Source organism: Centropristis striata, chromosome 17 (assembly GCF_030273125.1).
Source record: "Centropristis striata isolate RG_2023a ecotype Rhode Island chromosome 17, C.striata_1.0, whole genome shotgun sequence".
Taxonomy (NCBI): domain Eukaryota; kingdom Metazoa; phylum Chordata; class Actinopteri; order Perciformes; family Serranidae; genus Centropristis; species Centropristis striata.
The window spans coordinates 20,796,645-20,816,028 of NC_081533.1; the positions used below are offsets into that span (position 1 = coordinate 20,796,645).

The window sequence follows — 19,384 nt, forward strand, 5'->3', positions numbered from 1 at the left end:
CGGTGGTGAGCTTGCTATCCAGCCACTGTATCTGACAATTTAAGCCCTGTCAGCATTGCTGCCTTACTCTGAGCCAAAAGTTTAAAAATGACTGTATCATTGCACATCATTTCCTGACATGCACTTTGAATGACTTCTGCAGAATAGTGGCTCATTGGTTTTTGGATTTGATTTATTCATTTTTCCCCTTGATATGTCTACTTTTCTTAAGTGTTCACTACTTTGCTTGTATTAGAAACTTTTTTTACTGCGATTATCTGCATAATTTACACAATTTTAGATCAAATTGTTCTTTAATTCAAATCTAACAGACCAGCAAACTACTGATCCTACACAAGTCTGATGCTATTGTGAAGGGCATTTTAATTTCAGACTAATTAGCGAGACTTTGCCAGCTCTGCAAGGAGACAGGGCACACAGTAAATGTCCCGCTGAGAGTTGGTGCCATTGCCCTGACTTCTCACCTTGAGAAAGCCCCAATGAACAGCAAGAGATCTGCTGAACACGGTGGATAAACACAGCTCAAATGACAAACCTGTGCCCTCTCTTTGCCTGTTTATAATTTCACCAGCACCAGCTACTTATTAACTTTGCCAAGCCAAGTTTATTTTCAGTGTGATGTGTTTTAATGAGCTTTTTCTATTGGGCTTTTTTCTGATAGAAAGATCTATTGATGATCTTGATTGGGTCACTGGGCAGCTAAATTCCATTTCACCCCAAATGTACTGTGCTAGTTGATGTGGGATATTTTTAGCGCTGTTGTCTGGCTTTTCAATCCATACTTACTGTACTCTATAGCCCTGAGACACAAAGGGAAAGTGGGACAACAATTCCAAAACCATACAACTTTCTAATACTCTGTGCATTGAGTGTGATCCTCATTAAACAAAGGCACTAAATGGACCACAAAAGGTTAAATGTGTAAGAAATGAATCTGATTAATCACAAAACAAGAATCAATTCATTAATCACTTTCTGATGGGACATGCATGTAGTGGAAGAAAATATAAATGTGAATGAGTAAATCCACAGCTTCTGTGCTAGTCTCATTTGCATCTGCAAAATTTAAGTATCTAATTAAAATGTAAACTTAATCTGCTCCTGTCTCAGCCTGGGTAATAATAAATGCCCTAGTTTGTGTGCATGTTTGTGTATGTGCACACAAACCTGGATGTGTGTGGTATCATGGGAAATGCAAATAATTCAAACGGAGCAGCTTGTACTAATGAAAAGTAATACGAGGACACAAGTTCTCCTGACCATGCACATAAACATAAACAAATATGGGATATTTGTTGAGAATACATTGATGTGTGAGTTTAAACTGTGAGGGGTTAGGAGTAACTCAGCTTAAATAAAAATGCCTCTTTTGTCATTTTCAGCAAAAAACACACAATGAATGACTGAACAAAGCAAAGCTTGTTATGTTTTCTATATACACCATTCGTTGTGTTGCTATTGAATTACTACTAATGAGAAACCACACAGTAGTGAATGCCTGGTTGTTACGTAAGCGATTAGACATGCTCGAACGCCACAATGGGGGCCACAGGGAGGCGACGCCTCTGAAGCAACTCCTGCTATATTTAACCAGGGATTTAAATCCGTTAATGATGAGTTTTTTTGGAACGAAACTGCTCCTCACGTTTCCCAAGAACATTTCAGTCACGGTTCTTGTTGAGAACTTAATGTTCAACCACTTTCCAGTATACTATTCAGTTGTGACATCTGGAAATACATTTTTAAAGCAGTCAGATTTCACAACAAGAGCTTACAGAAAACTTGTTTCATTTAGTACATCTTGTCTAGATTGTATATGATTCACTGGAACGGTATTTGTGTGTTATCACGATGACTTAGCATTACCACATGATGTTCCAGCAAGCATGTATTTCATAACATACCACAGAAGCAGGTGACACATCTGTCAACCCAAGAGGCATTTATTCCTCTTTTTATTTATTTGTAATTTTCATTTTCTCTCTAAACCCAGAGTAGGACTGTGCTCATTGTTTTACTGCAGAAAAGTGGATGACATAAGCATCATTTTTTGGCAATTGACCATGTTACATTAATTCTGGAGAGCAGCCAAAGGGGTGACTGTGATATATTTCACTGCTCTGTTTGCCGTATCCTCGGTAGCTGCAGCGCACAGGAAAAGCATGCTATTGCCTCAGTGCTGTCTGTTAGGGAAAGTAATACCCTTCATTGACTAAGATAAGGCCCATTAATTATTCTCTCCCTGGCAACATCATCAAAAATGGGCAATTTCCTTTCTAACGTCACATTAAGGACATTTAAAGCAATTGTCAGCTCTTTCTGTTGCTATGTTAGATTAAAAAAAGAATGTTTTACTTGTCAGCCAAAGGTTTCTGCACAGTTTGTTTAGCTGTGTTAGAAAGTTCATAATTCTCACTGACTATTAACCAAAGAGATAGAGGTTAACAAATATTGACCAGTCAGGAATATAGATGAGCCCCCTGAGGTTGTAGTCAGCAGCTGGATTACTGTGCGAGAACACAGCTCTAATTGGTCTCAAGGGTTTTTGCAAGTAAACAGGAACACAGACTTGAATGTTCATTTGTCCAAACAGGCTAATTACTAGCCTAGCTGTGTGCATCCTTCCATTTAGTGGTGTCTACAGCGTTGAATGTTTGTGGACTTAACCTCCCTTCACTTGATGAAAATGAGTGCACATTGCCCAACAATCATTTCCCGTATTTATTTGAGATCAGAGATTCATTCTGGTGTTCAACTTGTGATCCCATCCAATTAAATATTCACGACACAAGCAAACAAACACACACATTGTTTCAGGATAAACGTGCACGTACGCAGGCATCCCCCTTGTGCACCTTGCTGACACTTGATGGATTGAACATTTTCTCAGAGCGAAACATAACTCACCCCACTGCGTCATTTCACCTCATTTCAGGAGTGGAATGTGTGCCCCCCGGCACCCTTCACCTCACCTCATCGGCAACCCAACACCACCCTGCTGACCCATGGGATGCTTGCTTTATTTTCACTCATATTTTTAGATATCCTATTGGGCTTTGCACTTTCCTGTGAGAATGACCACCTGCTGGGCACATCCATCAGGCTGGGCAAATCCATCCTACCATCGCATGAGAGAGACACCAAATAAAATGTTAGCACACCATTAGCTGTGATTTTTAGCCATTTATGGATTTTTAGGTCAGGCGGTCACTCTAACACAATATTGCAAGGATAATCCCACATTTCCAACATGTTTGGTGGAAGATTTGAGCATAAACTCCACAAACAAATCTAACTGTAAACTCAAAAGTATGTCTGTCTGCTAAAACTTTCAAGAGAACCATATGTCTCCCTCTGCTCAGTGCCCTTGCAGTTTTTATTTCACAACACTTTTGTTTTCTCACCTGACCTATGCATACTCAAAGAAAACCTTCTGGGATATTGGCTGGTCATGTGGCTCAACCTTTTAGCAGTTGACTGTGTCAGCAGCATGCTGCAGACTCACTGTTCGGTGCTGTGTGTGCAGATGGAGCCCCGAGAGACTTTAGCTTTAAACCATGACAGTGAATGCAACAGCAGCAGAGTCCATTGTTAACAATGCTGATAAAGATGCTGAGGGCCAGCTGCTCAGTTATAGATTGAGCAGGGTCACAGAGTATAATGCATAAATACATGGATGATGAAATTTAGTGGGATTGGATGTCTCTCTCACTCCTTGCACCTGTTGAACACAAAAGAACCACATCTTATCGGGCCTCTGATTACATAACAAGTGGCGACTCCAGTCTTAGATTCCCATCAGGTGTTTGTGTGCTGTTTCTCCCTTGCTAAAATCAGTTTAGCAGTTACGGATTGCTCTGTATTTGAGCTCACTGAAGCTCCACCATGCCATTACCTGACTTTCATTGATGCTCTTATCCACAGTGATTCAAAAGGACTAAGCATGACAGGTTTAGTCTCTTGCTCAAGGAGGCTACATGAAACTAACCCAAGGCTTTCATTATGGAACAGTCACTCCTACCGCTAGGCCACCCTATTGTCCAGAGCAAACTATGGACCTCACAGTTTATAATCCAGTGTCCTGTGCCCACTGTGCCATCTCATGCCAAAGCAAACACTCCTGAGGGGAAAACTGGTTGCAGTTAGAGACTAATAATCGAATTGTCTGACTCCCCAACCCTCAGCCTACGCTTCAGTCCCTGCCAATAATATTTCCGTTGCTGCATTTTGATAATGGCTACAATCAAAGTTCAAAGAGAGTTCATGCCTGCCCTTGATAAACACTGCTCAATATTTACTGTGGTACTTGGCAGAGCTACTGCCACTGTTGGATACTGGTTTGTGTGCCGTACACACCGTTCTCTTGAAGAGGAATTCAGTACAAGTCAAAAAGGGAGTGGCACCGGGAGCAGCACATTCCGAAGGGTCTCCATCAAAGGCGAGGAATGCTGATGCTGGACTTAGTCACATGGTCTGAGGCTTTTAGTCATTTGTTTTTAAAGAAAGAGAAGATGTTAATTTTTTTTTTCACAAAATTAAACACATCCTGTCTTCAGACAAACCTATAAAACCATCACCCATCAACCCTGCTCAAACAAAGTTACCATGAAAATTTGGGGATTTTCTTTAAAAGGTCCCATACTATAAAAAGTCATGTCTGTTTTGATGATAAAGCAGACTTGGTGGTATATATGAGATAAGATGTGACACTGTCAAAATGTTCAGTCCAAGGAGAAATCGATGAGCCTATAATCAGAAACTGACCCTTTACAGTTAAAAAAAAATACAATAAAATAAAATAAAATTCTTACCCTTTAAGATTAGATCCCTGATCATATTGTGCACCTATATCCCAATAGGCTACATGCCAAAAACAAACAAACAAACAAAAAAAAGATCAAATTATTGACATGTTGACTTGATATGTTTTCTTGATGTAAAACAAAATATGATGTGCGTATGCAAGCTGGTGGTACTAGCAAATTTCAGCCATAAATATCACAACATCCACCCATTATTTAATCTGCAATAACGGCTGTCATGGCATCTCTTGATATTAAACAATTGGACTGAATGTAAAAAAGGGGGGAAAAACTTGAAAGATTTTAATGACGGAGAAAAGTCTCTGACCTGGTATCAGAAACAGAATAACAAGAGGTTTTTCATGTGAAATTGTGTAAAATAAAAAAGGCAGGTACTGGTTTTGAGCGCTTAAACCCAGCATAATTCATGACATGAACACACTGTTTACCATCCATCACACAGTTTGCAAATCAGGCCCAAAGCTTGCCTATGACGTCAAAGCTCAGTCATGTATCACTACGCCATGCTATCTAACATATAACACAGTTAGAGTGATTGACAGCCACACCTACAGTGAGATCTAGCCCCTCGTAATTTACGGCTCATCCTAACTGACCTCCAGACAGTCCATCATTGTGTATCCCTCACATCGCATTTTGATCCATCAGACTTGAGCTGTCAAATCATGGGTCTTGTGATTGTACATTTTATACCAAGCCTACAGTTACTAGAAGAAATGTAATACTTGAAAAGGTCAAAGCCCTTTTAATCTGTGTTCACAGGTGAAATGAGATGATATCATCAGCTCTTTTCTAATGTAAACAGAACAGGAAAAGAGGTTGAAAAAGGCTGCGAAGTATCTGACATTCTCCGCTGCCTCAGGTTTTCTTCAGTTATACAAATATCACTGTTGGTAAAGAAGCAGTCAGAAATGTGCAAAAGTGTTCAAGACAGTCACACCACACATCAGTATTACACATTGCTGTCATGAGTAAAATCATACAATTAATAGAACAGAAGTACTGAAAAACTTGAAATCCAAGATGAAGCTAATGAATTTTGCTCTTCCTTTAGCTAAATAAACACACTGTTAACTCACTGTACATTATATGTGCAGCTCTTGTAAAACTTAATAACTTTCAATCAGTCTAGTCTGTTTGCTTAAGCCTGTTATGTCTGTGATAAATTCTTAAGTGCTGGAGTAATAAACAGACAGACAGATAAGGAGTGGGCACAGCTCATCAAGCAGCCCTCCCATCAATCCCATCCCTTCGTCTGGGCATCGCCAAAAGGTGAGAGACACATCCGTCAAGCCGCTCATGTCAGTGAAGCAGATTTGATTTGTCAGGCAGTGTAACCTTGAGGCGTGTTACAGTGGCTCACATGTATCTTTGGTCTCTCACACGATGCAATAAGTGATGGGTTTGCATACGACTATAACACACAGGCACAGCATCATTCACTCAAGTGATCCTTCAGTGTAGTTCAGACCAACTCACTGTGAAATTATGACCTGGGGGCATGTTATGGAATATGTTTCCGATTTGCATTCATGTCCAGAAACAGAAAGTCAAGCACAAAAAATAAATAAACAGAAAATATGATGTTGGACTTGTTGCATTCTACACCATTTTATTGAGCAAACTTGTGTCTGCAAGATAAAATACTCTTATGCACATTAATATACAATAACTTCCATTTATTCCAGTGGTCTCTCTGCACACTGTACAGGTTGATACATTCAATTTTGAAAGCAGTGCAGTTGTTGCATCCCTGAAACCTGTGGGATGCTGCTGCGTACATGGTAACTTTCTCTCTCCATGACTCTATACTGACCGAAACATTCTCCTGCCCACCATAACCTCTGTTGTAGCAACTAAGTAGACAGCATCTCTGTGTGACCTCATTATGGGGTTCAAAGGTCCTCTGACTCAGGGATGAGCACTGGCTCAAGGGAATCAGTGGGATGGGGGACAGCACCGCCTGTCGACACCCACCCCAGAGCAGATCTGTTGAAGGAAGGTCGAGGTTCCGCCTCATCCCCCTGGAGCTCAGAGTAGTCAGGGAGGGGTTCCATCTGGAGGGTCTTGATGGGAGCAGGTCTGGCTGCCTTGGTAAAGCCACCAAACGGGGTTGCCACCCTGGAGTTGACAGAGTGACAGTGTTTTAACAGTAGTTGTCATGTGCTAATGAAAGGAACTGCAGTGACATTTGAAGCGATGCAACTAATTAAAGCCAAGCAAAGACGTTGACCAGAGGACATATTCTCAGAGATAGCTGCTTGGAGTGGAAAGCATACTTTTGTACATTCTGACTTAGATAAAAGGACAATACTTGTTTTCTTCACTCAGCATTTGTATGCATGATAAATTAAAGCAGGACTATGTCTATTTTGAAAAAGAAAATATCACTATTTTTCTCTTGTTGCTGCTACAATCTGACCTTACGGGTATAACCAGTAGCTTATGATAGGTAATGTTTGCAAACTTTAGATATCTCTGTATGTAATCAACATTACTGAGTCCAGTTTTAGACTTTATGGGTTTGATCTATTTGTGGTATTGTACAGTCATGGAAAAAATGATCAGAGCACCCTTGTTTTCTCCTTGCTTACTTGTTCATTTAATGCCTGGTACAACTGAAGGTACATTTGTTTGGACAAATATAATGAAAACAACAAAAATTCTCATAAGAGTTTAATTTAAGAGCTGATATCTAGCCATGTTCTGTGGTTTTCTTTATAATGATTTTGGTTATCATTAGCATTAAAATGAACAAGAAATTGAGGAAAACAATGGTCTCATATTTTTTTCCATGACTGTATACCATGGTCTAGCCTCTACCACCCTCTACCTTATTATTTTTTTTCTGTCTTACAAGTTTTCTTAAATTTGATGTTTAAGGCATGTCCTTATTTACATACATTACCAGAACAGAAATCTGAATATTGGATAAGGCCAGGTTAAAAATGTGTGTTTCATTTTGCTGACATATTAGAGTCAAAGGCTATTACTGAGGCAATTCTGGAGATCTCGTTTTGCTATTCCATAAATCAGAAAACTTAACAGCCATAAAAAAAAAAATCAATTCTTGCCATGTTTTTATGGAATAAAATGTTCTATAAATCAGACCATAAATTATATATGAACAAGCCCCTCTGTAAAAATATTCAGAATATAGGGATGATGGGAATAAAACTTGAATGGTGAATGTAAGTGCTACTGAAGTGGAGATTTCTGTCTCAGAAAACATTTTTTTTAGAAATCTGCCTTGAATGTAAAGTAATTTACAAAGTTTAACTGATAGATATCACCAACAAACTTCCCCAGTTGATTACCTATATTAAGATAAAACATTGTGTGGATTACAAGTTTTCTCAAATGTTATGCTTTAATATACAAATGAGGTATTATATAATTGAATTCAGGAGAAATCTACAGACACAAATTGACAAAGTGTAGTAACAAACACCTAAATGTGTATTTTGGATAATTTCCTATATTACACTTTATACACTACCAGTGCATAAAATACAGTTCTTGCCTATGGCGTTTTGCCTTTGCCTGCTGGAGTTCAGTTCTTCCTAGTTCAGTTTACATGTGTCTGCTTCTTTACATTTGGTCTTTTGTAGAAAGTTTTATTTTATTAAAGACATTCTGTCCACCTGTAAGGTTACCTATTGAAACTTTTGTATCCCGGTAGGTCTGGTCGGGGCTCCGGCTGGGACATATTGGTGATGAGAGTGTCAGCCAGGGTCGGGTCACTGCTGATGGCCTGCTGCCAGGGTGAGTGGTAGGACTTTGGAACAGATGTACTGTTGAACTTCTCTGGAGGGACGTCTTTCAAAGGACCTCCGTATCCTGGGTGGAGTAACAATATTCAAAATAAGGCTTTTGTCAAATTAAGAGCTGTCATTAGTCTTCTTTTATGCTTTAATCTTACATTTAAAAAAAAATATTTATTCATATCTTTCAATTTTTGGAGTTAAGTTTGAGTATTCCCCCACACGTAATAGGAAAATCAATTTAGATTTTGTTTCGTAGGGCGTGACCTCAGACCGGTCAGCTGGTGAGGAGTGAAATTAGTGTCGGGGTGCATGCAGTCTGCTGATTTTTCATCATATGATTTCTTTGTACTGGTTACTGGTTACTTTGTTACTGAACATGAGCCAGGAAATATAGTGAATAGTCCAATTGCAAAAGAAGAATTTTTTTTTTTTTCCTGCAAACCTCATAAGAACAGTATTTTAAACCTTGTTTAAATATATGTTATAAATACACACATATTTACAGGATGTTATGGAGCTCATTAATATCAATCTTAGTGTGCAATGTTGCAATACCTTCCACAGTTTTTTCTTTAGCTGTTTATTCCCTGTTAAAGTTCACAGCACAACAAATCAAGGGGCAGCATCCCTGTAATTCTGTGTGTGCGTGTTTGCATGCCTGCATGTATGCCTCCCCGTGTAGTCTATGTGTGTTGATGGGAGAGGCCCATCCAAAGCACTATCCTTCAAACCCAGTGCTTCACTCAGGGGGGCTTGCAAGCTCAGGCATTACATAACATGGGGCGTCATGTCACGTCCTAACCTCTCACAATGAACAATCCCCCTTCCTGAGTTTATGTTTTGCCCCGAGGAGGAAGCAGGAGAGACCAAACAGACCCATGGGGAGGTTTACAGATTTGGGGAGGAATCTATTACAAAACATTGTGTAAAAGATTTTCTGAGGCCAAGAAATATTGTTCTTGTGCGTGGACATTTGGCTGAGTGGATATTTTTCGTAGGAGTCACACAGCTAGCTCTATGCACTCTTTGTGGAGATGAAAGAGGGATCATAAAAAGCCCTGAAAGGCCAGAGAAAAAGACAGCAAGCTGGCTTCTTGTACATAAAGTTTTTTTCTCTCGCTTTCTGAAATGTGGCAGCATTTTGAAAAATGATACTATATTTTCTCTACTTTGTTTTGTTGATGGTGCAATTTGGAAATGCACCATTCGTAATAAATGCTAAATAATCATGTATATTTGTTAATACTTTCAACATCATTAGCATAAATGCCAGTTCCTGTCTTAATAAAGCTCTAGAATGTAAAGTTCACTGTATATCACTATTCTCTGGTTAAGACATTTTACGGTACAGAGGCATGGTGCATGCACCCCTGGGAGGATGAGCGTGCTATTTTAAGAGTTCTTACCATTTGATACCTAATGCACCCTGGCCTGATTTCTGCTACAGCTGGAGTGACTTCATTGAGACACGGTAAGTTGGTGTCTGGTCCTGAGCTCCAGAAATAACAACCCACCCCTGAGCAGACATCCCTAAATCAGTATCGGTTTTGTGTCAACTTGGCAGAATTGAGACATGAGGGAGGATGTGAGCTCAAATCTGATGGTATCAGTGGCACAAGAGCCAAACAGGAAACACTTCCCGTGGGTAAAACTCAACAATTTTTAAAGCGATGTTCAAAGCTGATTGTAACAAGGAGGAGCAACAGAGAAGTGGGTAAAGAGTCAGAGAAATATAGGATTGTGGAGGAGTATATGTGAAACAAAGTGGTGGGATGAAGAAAGAAAGACAGAAAGAAAGAAAGAAAGAAAGAAAGGAGACAGGCAGAAAAAGGGAGAATGAAAATGTGTAATCATATTCTGCCTGCGGCCAGCAGATTCCAGGCTAGAAAAAAATGTTTTTCCTACATGATCAAAGCCTGCGTGAGTACAAACAATGAGAAACAGTTGAATCCTTATCAAAACACGGCACATCCAGTGCTTTGTGGAGAACACGTCCATACATTCATGAGGAGCAGTGCTATATCTCATTGGCTCAAGTGTAGTTTTTTTAAAAAGCACAACAAAGTGGAAGGTCAGTATGGTAAAATGATACCAAATATGAAACCAAAACTTACAACCATAGATAAAATAGATGATATATAATAGTGACCATGTATGTAAATACAACCACACATTTACACACACACACACACACACACACATACGCGTACACACCCACACACACACACACACCCACCCACACACACACACACACACACACACACACACACAACCTAACTTTGCCTTCATGGCAAATTTTAGCCTCCTAGATAGTTGTTGTTATGTTGTTGTTTTTTTACAGCTTTTTGGACCAATGAACGGTTTATGAGTTATAAAAGGGGCGTGACTAAAGTATGCAAGTGGGCCTAACATACTCCAATTAAGAAGGAATTCTCCTCTGCAACTAATGAAGCTTTCCAAAAGAGTCCATGACAAACAATTTATGAGTTATGAAAGGGGGTGAGGTTAAACTAAAGGCGACGGGGCAGCCATCGAGGGTCTACAACAAATAAGTAAGTAAATTTGTATAAGTCTAAATAAGTTTGGACCAGGCGGCAACCTCAGTGAGAAAAACCCAGAAGTGCCAAAAGCCTGCATTCTACCAAAAATTCCAACAGGGGGGTGCTGACGGTGGTTGCAGAAGCATTTTGGTCCATCTACCTCAATACAAAATGAGTCAACTTCTCCCTTGATTCATACCCTAAAAAATTCTCATATCAACACTATGGTCTCGTAACGTACATTTAGTCTTTGTTTTTTGCTAGCCAAAATTAACATCCCAGTTAATGCTCCAGTTAATGTTAACATGAATTAGCAGCGACTTTGCATGCGTAGCTATCAGCCAAATGCAATCAGGGTGCCGTTGTAGAGGGGCACGTAGTGCAGAGTCCTCGGTCATCAGTCAGATCTACCTCTCGCTCCTCACCAGTTCAAATATGGTCTGTTTCCAGTTTCCAAAATCAAGATGGTGACAGAAGAAATAAAAGATGGCGACAAGTGTAACGCTGAACTCGATGCGTCAAGTGGGCAATCCATAAACCATTGGGTAAAGTCTCGGTGACTACGTCCATTATTTATATACAGTGTATGGTCTGGTCATGTGTCTTTTTACTAAAGGCCACAGCCCACAGACCGACCAACTGAGTGTGCAACTGAGCAACAAAACTGCTGGTTGCAGCTAAAAATAAAGGGCTGGGCTTTGTCAGTGATTATGTAATACATGGAAAGCAGCTCCTAGTGTATTGTTCCACAAAAACAGAGACTAACTAAGGTCACTGACTGGAACAGGGTCAATTGGTAAGTTGAACCAGCCTTAGCTACAGTATCACTGCTGTAATGGTTTCCTTGAACTGTCTGTTATTTTACTACCTACCCGGGGCGATTCTGTCTGGATTTGGCACCATGCTTGTATCTGGGTTGTCAGAAGGCACATTAGGTGACTGATCGACTTCCCCGTTGTTTTCACCACTGTGGCTGTCCGTGGCAGTCCCATTCGCAGTTTCAGAATTTGTTGTGTTCTAAAAGAAAGATCCAAGAGGTGAGTTGGGCTTCAAAGAAAAGTTAAACACAATTTATTACCAGTTGAGATAAATATTTCACTCTCAACCTGGAACAATAGTTGACAAAATAATCCCAAACTTTGCTGGAGCTTTTGACTATCTTCCCAGCAGATTGAGTTGTGTAGCTGTCATGGTAATGTTAATGTTTACATTTTTGTTTTCATTAAACATGCATTTACTGATTTATTTTCAATATGATATATGATTGAAAGCTACAGAACAGCTATTGAATTTGTGTTATCGTGAGATCATTTTAGAACCAATTTCCTACCTCGTGGCACATTGGAGTTAGTTCTTCAGAGGGCAAAATAATCAGTGATATCTTTATTTTTCTGATCCATTTAAACATATTTAATTAAAGTGAAAAATGTGATTTGCAAGCCTATAACCAGTGGTACAGTATTCTTATTGAAACAAAATCCCCCCCATTTTTAGTGCTGCTATTTCTCCAAGCAGTTAATAAAGCTCAATTTAACATGTCTTTTCAGTTGCAACAAGAAACAGAGAAACTGTCTGTGTGTCCACTTTCCCTCAACATTAGAAACATTGTTTTGTGGGTTGGGACGAAATGTTCTGCAGCCCAAGCATCCAGCTTTCATCCCTCTGAAAGATATTTATGATGATTTACTTCAAAACTTCCTCAGGAAATGTTGACAACTTGAAACAAAATCCCTCCGTTGCCCCGAGCAATAAACAAACCAGAGATATGTGAGTTCTTCTGACTTCAAAGATGAGGCAAAAAAACTACCCTAGAGCGTAATAATTATTTTATCTCTGGACTCCATGAGGGCACTGAAAAGTACACAAGGCTACCACACAACTAAATGAAAGAAGATATTACTAGTGCTGCTAATTAATTAGATATAACAAAGAGAAACTTAGTTAGTTTTTCTTGATTCAATTTTACTGAGAGCTTCGGTACATAAATTGCTTTATGTGTGACCAGGTCAGGCTCATATAAGTACTGCAGGGAAAAGAAAACGCTGACTTGGCATGCTGCCCATCCATACACAAAAGGACATTAATAAAGCTACTTATGACCAGCTGGTAGACTTTCCTAACGACTATTCTGTGCCACTCCATGTCTGTAGCACCATTCGGATAAACACTTCAAGTGCTTAATCTTTCCCACATATGCTCTGTCAGGATGTAAGGTATTGTGTGACTGTTTTTCAAGTGATGGAGGGAAAAGATGTGGAGAAAATGGATGAAGAGAATGAGGAAAACGCGCTCTGGCAGTGTGACAGTGTTACAATAAGCGCTTCATCAAAGCGTGTTTTTTGACATGTTCTCATTCCTAACTTGTCACATAGGGACGCTTGGTTATTGGCCCTACACATCAAACCATGACGCTCCATATACACATGTAGCATCAGTTTTGCACATGCAGGGGGAGTGTCAAGGAGGAACACAAATATATGTGTCAAAAAAACAAAAAAAACTTTGACCCAGAAGATTGCTATTCCTGTCCCTTGTGAAACCAAATGTCATTGTTGACTTACTTTAACTTATGCATTGTACATAACATACCTAACATAAGCTACTTAACTTATGTGTGTAAATTAAGTAACATTGCAGTTGTAGTTATTTTAACCAAGTTTCATTCAAGCAAAATTTTGAAATGTTGCACTATAGAAAATGCAAATTAGGGATGGTTTCCATCAACTGGTTTAAAGCGAATAAACAAAGCTGTATAAACCTACTTCGTCAGAAGATGGCAGTGAAGTGTATTGCTGTAGGCTAATCCGTCAATAAACAGTAGAAGAAGAAGACATTGTGTGAGAGGGAAAAAACATCAACAACAAAAAAGAGGCTGCTAGTCAAGGAAAAATGGAGGAATTGGATTCAGTTGGGCAACTTATAATTGTTCTTTCATGTCAGCTCGTCTTGATGGGCAGAGCGGAAACAGCTGATCAACCATGTGAGTTAAATGTTCTCTATGTCAGAAATTATTTGGAAAAAGCATTTCCATCTCCCATTTAGTGTAAAACCACCTCAAGCAAGCTTAAAAATATTTATGTGCATTTGAAAAAAAAAGTTGAATCGACTTTTGGTGTTTCCGTCAAGCTTTTCTTATGCGAATCTTCTAAATGGGCATAAAAATTAATTGATGAAAACATGACTAGTGTTGCCAAGTTTCAAACTTTCTTGCCCCATTTAACACATTTTAGACCCTCTAAGAGACTTTACTTCTAAAAAAGCGACTAGCGACAAATTTAGTGAGTTATTCAGATCATCAGGGGAAAAAAAGAGGAAAATACTATATTGAAATTAATCTTCATGTTGCGCAAAGAAATTACAGTCCATGCCTCTTCCACCAACAACACTAAGTCTCTCTCTTCCTGTGCCACCATGTGCAAGAACTCAGCCGACACAACCATGAAGCTTTAGGGCAGGGTTGTTAGTGTGGCTGCAGGTTTTCCAACTAAGTAAGAGTACACCTGAAAATGACAGTTCAGGTGATTGAATGACATGATTGGTGATCACGTGGTTGCTCCTGCTTGGTTTTAAAGAAAACCTGCAACCATACCGACAATACTTAAAGTCAAAGTCCTTCAAAGCTGAACTTCATGTGATGTGATGATTTGACTCTCCATCCCACATAGAATTGAAGAGAACAGGATGCTAATATACAGCAATATGAGTTTGTGCATGTGAGACTGTGACCTCATGTGAATGATGTGTGATTTCTAGCAACTTTTGGAAGTGGTGCTAGCTCCTTTTAATGGAAAAGAGTTGGCAACACTGATTTTAACCCAAACCAGGATCTTGCCCTAAACCAAATACAGTAGTTGTGTTGCCTAAACCTAAAAGTCAAATTTCAGCACAGTAGATAAGAACATTTGTCTCATGTTTATTTCAGAACATCGTGGGAGATCTATTGGACCATGAATGTTGAAAAATGATGCTAGGTTACCCAGTACGGTAAAAAGTACTTTACTCCAAGGGGTCCAGACCAAGCATCTGTATGTGATGAGCTGGGAGTGAGAACATGTTTTAATAGTGTACTATTAACCCAAATCTACTATGACTATATGTGGGGTTTTTTTACACATACGGAAACCATTTGTTTTTCGCTTTTACTCTTGCTGAGAATTGATGGGGCCATGCTGTTTCCTCCTGCTTCCAGTATTTATGTTAAGCTAATTAACCATCTCCTCCTCCTGTAGCTCTGAAGTTAATGCTCATGTTTGAGTCCTATTGATCTTCTCATCCAATTCATGCAAGAAAGGAATTCTATGTATTTTCCTAAACATTTTACTACTCTTCTAACAACCAATTTAGACAGAATTTACTAGATTAGTGGGTTTTTTTTTCTTGTGCACACATGTTTTTGTATGTATTCATTCACATGTGATTATAACATCACAGTTCCGGCTTACATTGAGCTGCTTGTTGTTTTCGTTCTGGATGCTCTCATAAGTGAATTTTTCAGAGCGTCTCTGGCGCATTTTGAAGAGACGGGAGCCCCGGTTCGATGCAAGAGATAGCTCCTCCAGCATGATGTCCTTAGGCGTGTTCATCTTCTTCCCAAGATCCATCTCTGCATCTAGACACAAGTAGACAAACAAAGAACAAAGAGATTGTGCATACAATACACCCTTGTAAATTGATCTCATTCCTGACAAGACAAATTTCTTTCCCTGTTTCCCATTCTTCCAACTATCAAACCTCATTGAACACAAATGATATTCACATAGAAAAAAAACCCCTGGTGTATATGGATTGCTGACTTGGTACTCCTGCCAATATGATGAATGAGCAATTATCTTTCCTCATAATCCACTCATGTTTAGTGCTTGTTTTGTGGTTAGTGCCACGTGCTAGCTACTGCATGCTGATCATGGAGATGTCAGGCCTATATCCAAGTGTGAGGCACATAATTTGCCAGAATATCTCTCAGCTGTCAGTAGCCCTCAGACGCAGCCACACAGTTGTCCTCGCCTTGAAATAGCGTGTTCAAAGGACAACGACAAAAGGATTAGTTACTTTCAACCATAAAAGTATTCATTTACTTATTTATAGTCAGGGTCTTAGAAGGGAGGGTTGGCAACTGCTGCCAAATGGTGGGTTCATAACTTCTGTAAAGTGAACTTGGTAGTGCCCAGTGCATGCCTGTGAGCAGGCGTTTACAGTAAAGTTAATGTGCCTGGGAATTAAATGTGCACAGGAAGTTATGGTGTTAAATCTGTGTTGATACGTGTGATAAATAGAGAATGTAGGGGGTGATATGAGCAGGGTTTAAGGAGGAGGGAAGGTGAGAGGGCAACAGAAGCAAAGAAAGGATGGAACTAGAGAAAGAGGGAGAAAGCGAGAGGTCTTAGAAAACAAGGAAGTAATGAGGAAATGATACTGATACCTTCCTGGCCTTGAACCTCCCTGCAGATTGCTGCTGCCTGCATTTTCCTCTCCCTAGTCGTCATGGTGGAGAACTGTGACATGGCTGCCCCTGGGGAGTCCAGGGTGAGGCGAAAAGTCACAGGAGACAAAGCACATCAGTACAACCTGTTCAAACATACAACAAGACACAAAAGCAAGACAACCCGGCTGCATGTTGGCCATTGATTGGCCAACATCGAGCATCCACACCACGCACAAAGACCCGCCGGAGCAGATAGAATTTATTGGGGCAGTGAAAAGGGCAAAGTTAGCACATCCCTTTAAATAACCTTGGGCTGTTAAACGCCAAGCACATGCTCTTCAGACATGGCAACCAGCTGTGTCAGGGGTCTGGGAATCAATATGTTTGAAATTGCCCAAGTGGGCTGAAAGGACACAGACAGAGAACATGGTGTTGTCACAGCAAACACGTGAGACAGTGGATGAAATAGCACAGAGGAAAGTTTACACCATGGTGTCAGTAAATACAACACAAATGTTTCATTCCAATCCAAAATGCTTTTCATACATTTCCTTGGTGGAACGAATGAGCTTTTCAAAGCCACCATGCAAATCACTTTAGGATCATTGGTTTTGGCTTAGTAGATAAAAAGTAAGATTGCAAAGTTTGCTTTTATTTTTCATAATAGCTTTTCAATTTCCCACATAAACACACCATACAAGACAAAAGGAGATTTATATATATATTTTTTAAATAAAAAATAATTTAAGAAAATCAGTAGCAACATTAACACGAGGGAAGCTGTGTGATTGACAAAAAATGAAGAGGGAGAATCATGCTTGACTCAAAGTGGAAGTGTCACGTTAGAGCTACACAGCACACCTGTGGAGAGGCTTGAGTGACGGCTTACCTGTCCTGAAGGACCCTCAGGGCGGAGTCTCAAGTTGTGGCTGTCTCCTCAGGGTAGGAAGTCAGAAAGTTGAGAGGCGAAAGGGTCAGACTGGGTAGTGCGACCTGTGTGGGTGCTCGCGCTCCCCGGCACTGGGGCTTGTTGTGGGGAGGGTGGGCGGAGGGGGCTGCAGCCTGACCCGTCTGACTGAGTGACTGAATGAGTGGGTGGGTGGGTGGGTGTCAGTTTGACTGTTGTCATTGGTATTTAGTTCATGAGCAGAGGGGGGGACTAAATTTAGAGTGCTGCCACTACTGCTCACTCTGCCCTCCATCTACTGTAGCCATCTATCTTCCTGCCAGTGTTGTCACAGTAGCAGGAGGATCTATATCACTGATTTTTAACCAGAAGTACTCGTACCCCAGTGGGTCTTTCTGCAGTTGATTAAGAGTGTGTGAAATTTAAACAAAAAAAAATGATTGGAAAGAAAATGAGCATGCTAGCAGGGATCTTGAAACCGTTAATGCAGCTGACAGTTATGAATAGAAAAAAGTCATTTATAAAAGATAACACTTGAAACAGTTATAGGTAAATGTTAAGGGGGGGTCCCTACAAGTGAATGGTATGGGGAAAAAAATAAAATAAAGACAGATATTTGTGTTTACATGTTTTCTGAATTTGTATGTTTAAATATGCAAATGAGGCATCATCTAAAGCTAACTTTTGGTGAAATATACAGACACAAATAGATTAGGTGGAGTAGAGTAAACCACTAAATGTGTATTTTGGATGTTCTCTTGGAAAAAAGTCTGAGAGAAGACATGTTCTGAAAGTAAAGCAGCCCAAAATCTCAAATTAACCAGTGCAAGATAAAACTTATGTTTTTGCCTGCAGTGTCTCGCCTTAATTATAAATCGTAATGAAATATTTAAAAGTGATAGAGAAAAAGTTTAAATGTCCAGCTTCTGCAAATTCAAATGGTTGTACTTTAGCATGAATTCAAACTTAACATTAGGTCATTTGTATGGGGGAAAATATTCTAACATAACATTCAGTTTAATTTATTAAATTAAATTAACTTAAATAGGTACACTTTGAAAAAATAATGGGAGGTGGTGTTAAAGTCACCATGACTGCCTTACAATGTGCACAATAAAGGTTCCTATCTTTAACATTCAACTAACCTGCCTACTCAAAGAGCAATAATCAGTTGCAATCTTGCACTTTTGCAAATATACATGAACTAAAAAGCACCTTAGGGTTGCAAACACTCTTGGAATCCCCTGACAAAGCTTTAACATCAAAAGTGAAGTTGTTTCAGCTGCCTTTATCAGCACTCCAGAGCTGCAGCGCACAGAAAACATTAAATATATTCAGTGACATATAGAGTGGGAACATGGCCCCCTCAAGGCCTCCAGGCCTATCAGATACTATTTGTTGAAATGCCATCATGTGATATAGGAGGCACAGAGGCCTAATAGGGTGCACTCACTTTATAATCCAGTCACTATGTTTTAATTGACCTTGCTGAATTTAATTTACCTCTTTTATATTTATTAACTTGATAGAAGAAGGCAGGTTGAGTTTGCAGCGCCCAGCAGGACAGGAAAGCATAAGGTTAGATATTAAAAGCAACAAGTTCACTGGCATGCTGCAATGTCGGACATAAAGAAACTATACCAGGAACAAAATATTTTAAATCTATGTCCTATATGTTTTATATTGTACTAGCTCAATCATTTGAATCTGGCACGGCATTATCAAAATCTAAATTGGTAGGGAAATAATTTCTGTTTATCATCTCCCTCTGAGTCCTTATCTCTCATTCTGTAATGCTCCAGCTACAGTAGGTACCCACTGTTATTATGTAACTGGTGGTCACCATGGGAACAAGTCCCCACCAGCCCCTCCCATTCCCCCTCCTCTGGATACGGAGCGAGTGACTGTTCAAGACAACACATCAT

The 19,384-nt window shown here is 39.7% G+C and overlaps 1 protein-coding gene across 2 annotated transcripts; it reads right to left on the bottom strand.

Moving 5' to 3' along the window:
• Positions 1–6,467: 6,467 nt before the first annotated feature.
• On the bottom strand, positions 6,468–19,217 carry LOC131989026 (myozenin-2-like). 2 transcript variants are annotated; one of them, XM_059354193.1, is made up of 5 exons: positions 16,550–19,217; positions 15,573–15,739; positions 12,003–12,147; positions 8,480–8,663; positions 6,468–6,944 (listed from the first exon to the last, which is right to left on the bottom strand). In XM_059354193.1, exons 1-5 carry the CDS (start codon positions 16,629–16,631, stop codon positions 6,719–6,721), a joined length of 804 nt encoding a protein of 267 aa, XP_059210176.1. In that variant the 5' UTR covers positions 16,632–19,217; the 3' UTR covers positions 6,468–6,718. The 2 variants fall into 2 exon arrangements, with proteins under 2 accessions (XP_059210176.1, XP_059210175.1); XM_059354192.1 differs by having other exon boundaries at positions 15,573–19,217.
• Positions 19,218–19,384: the final 167 nt, after the last annotated feature.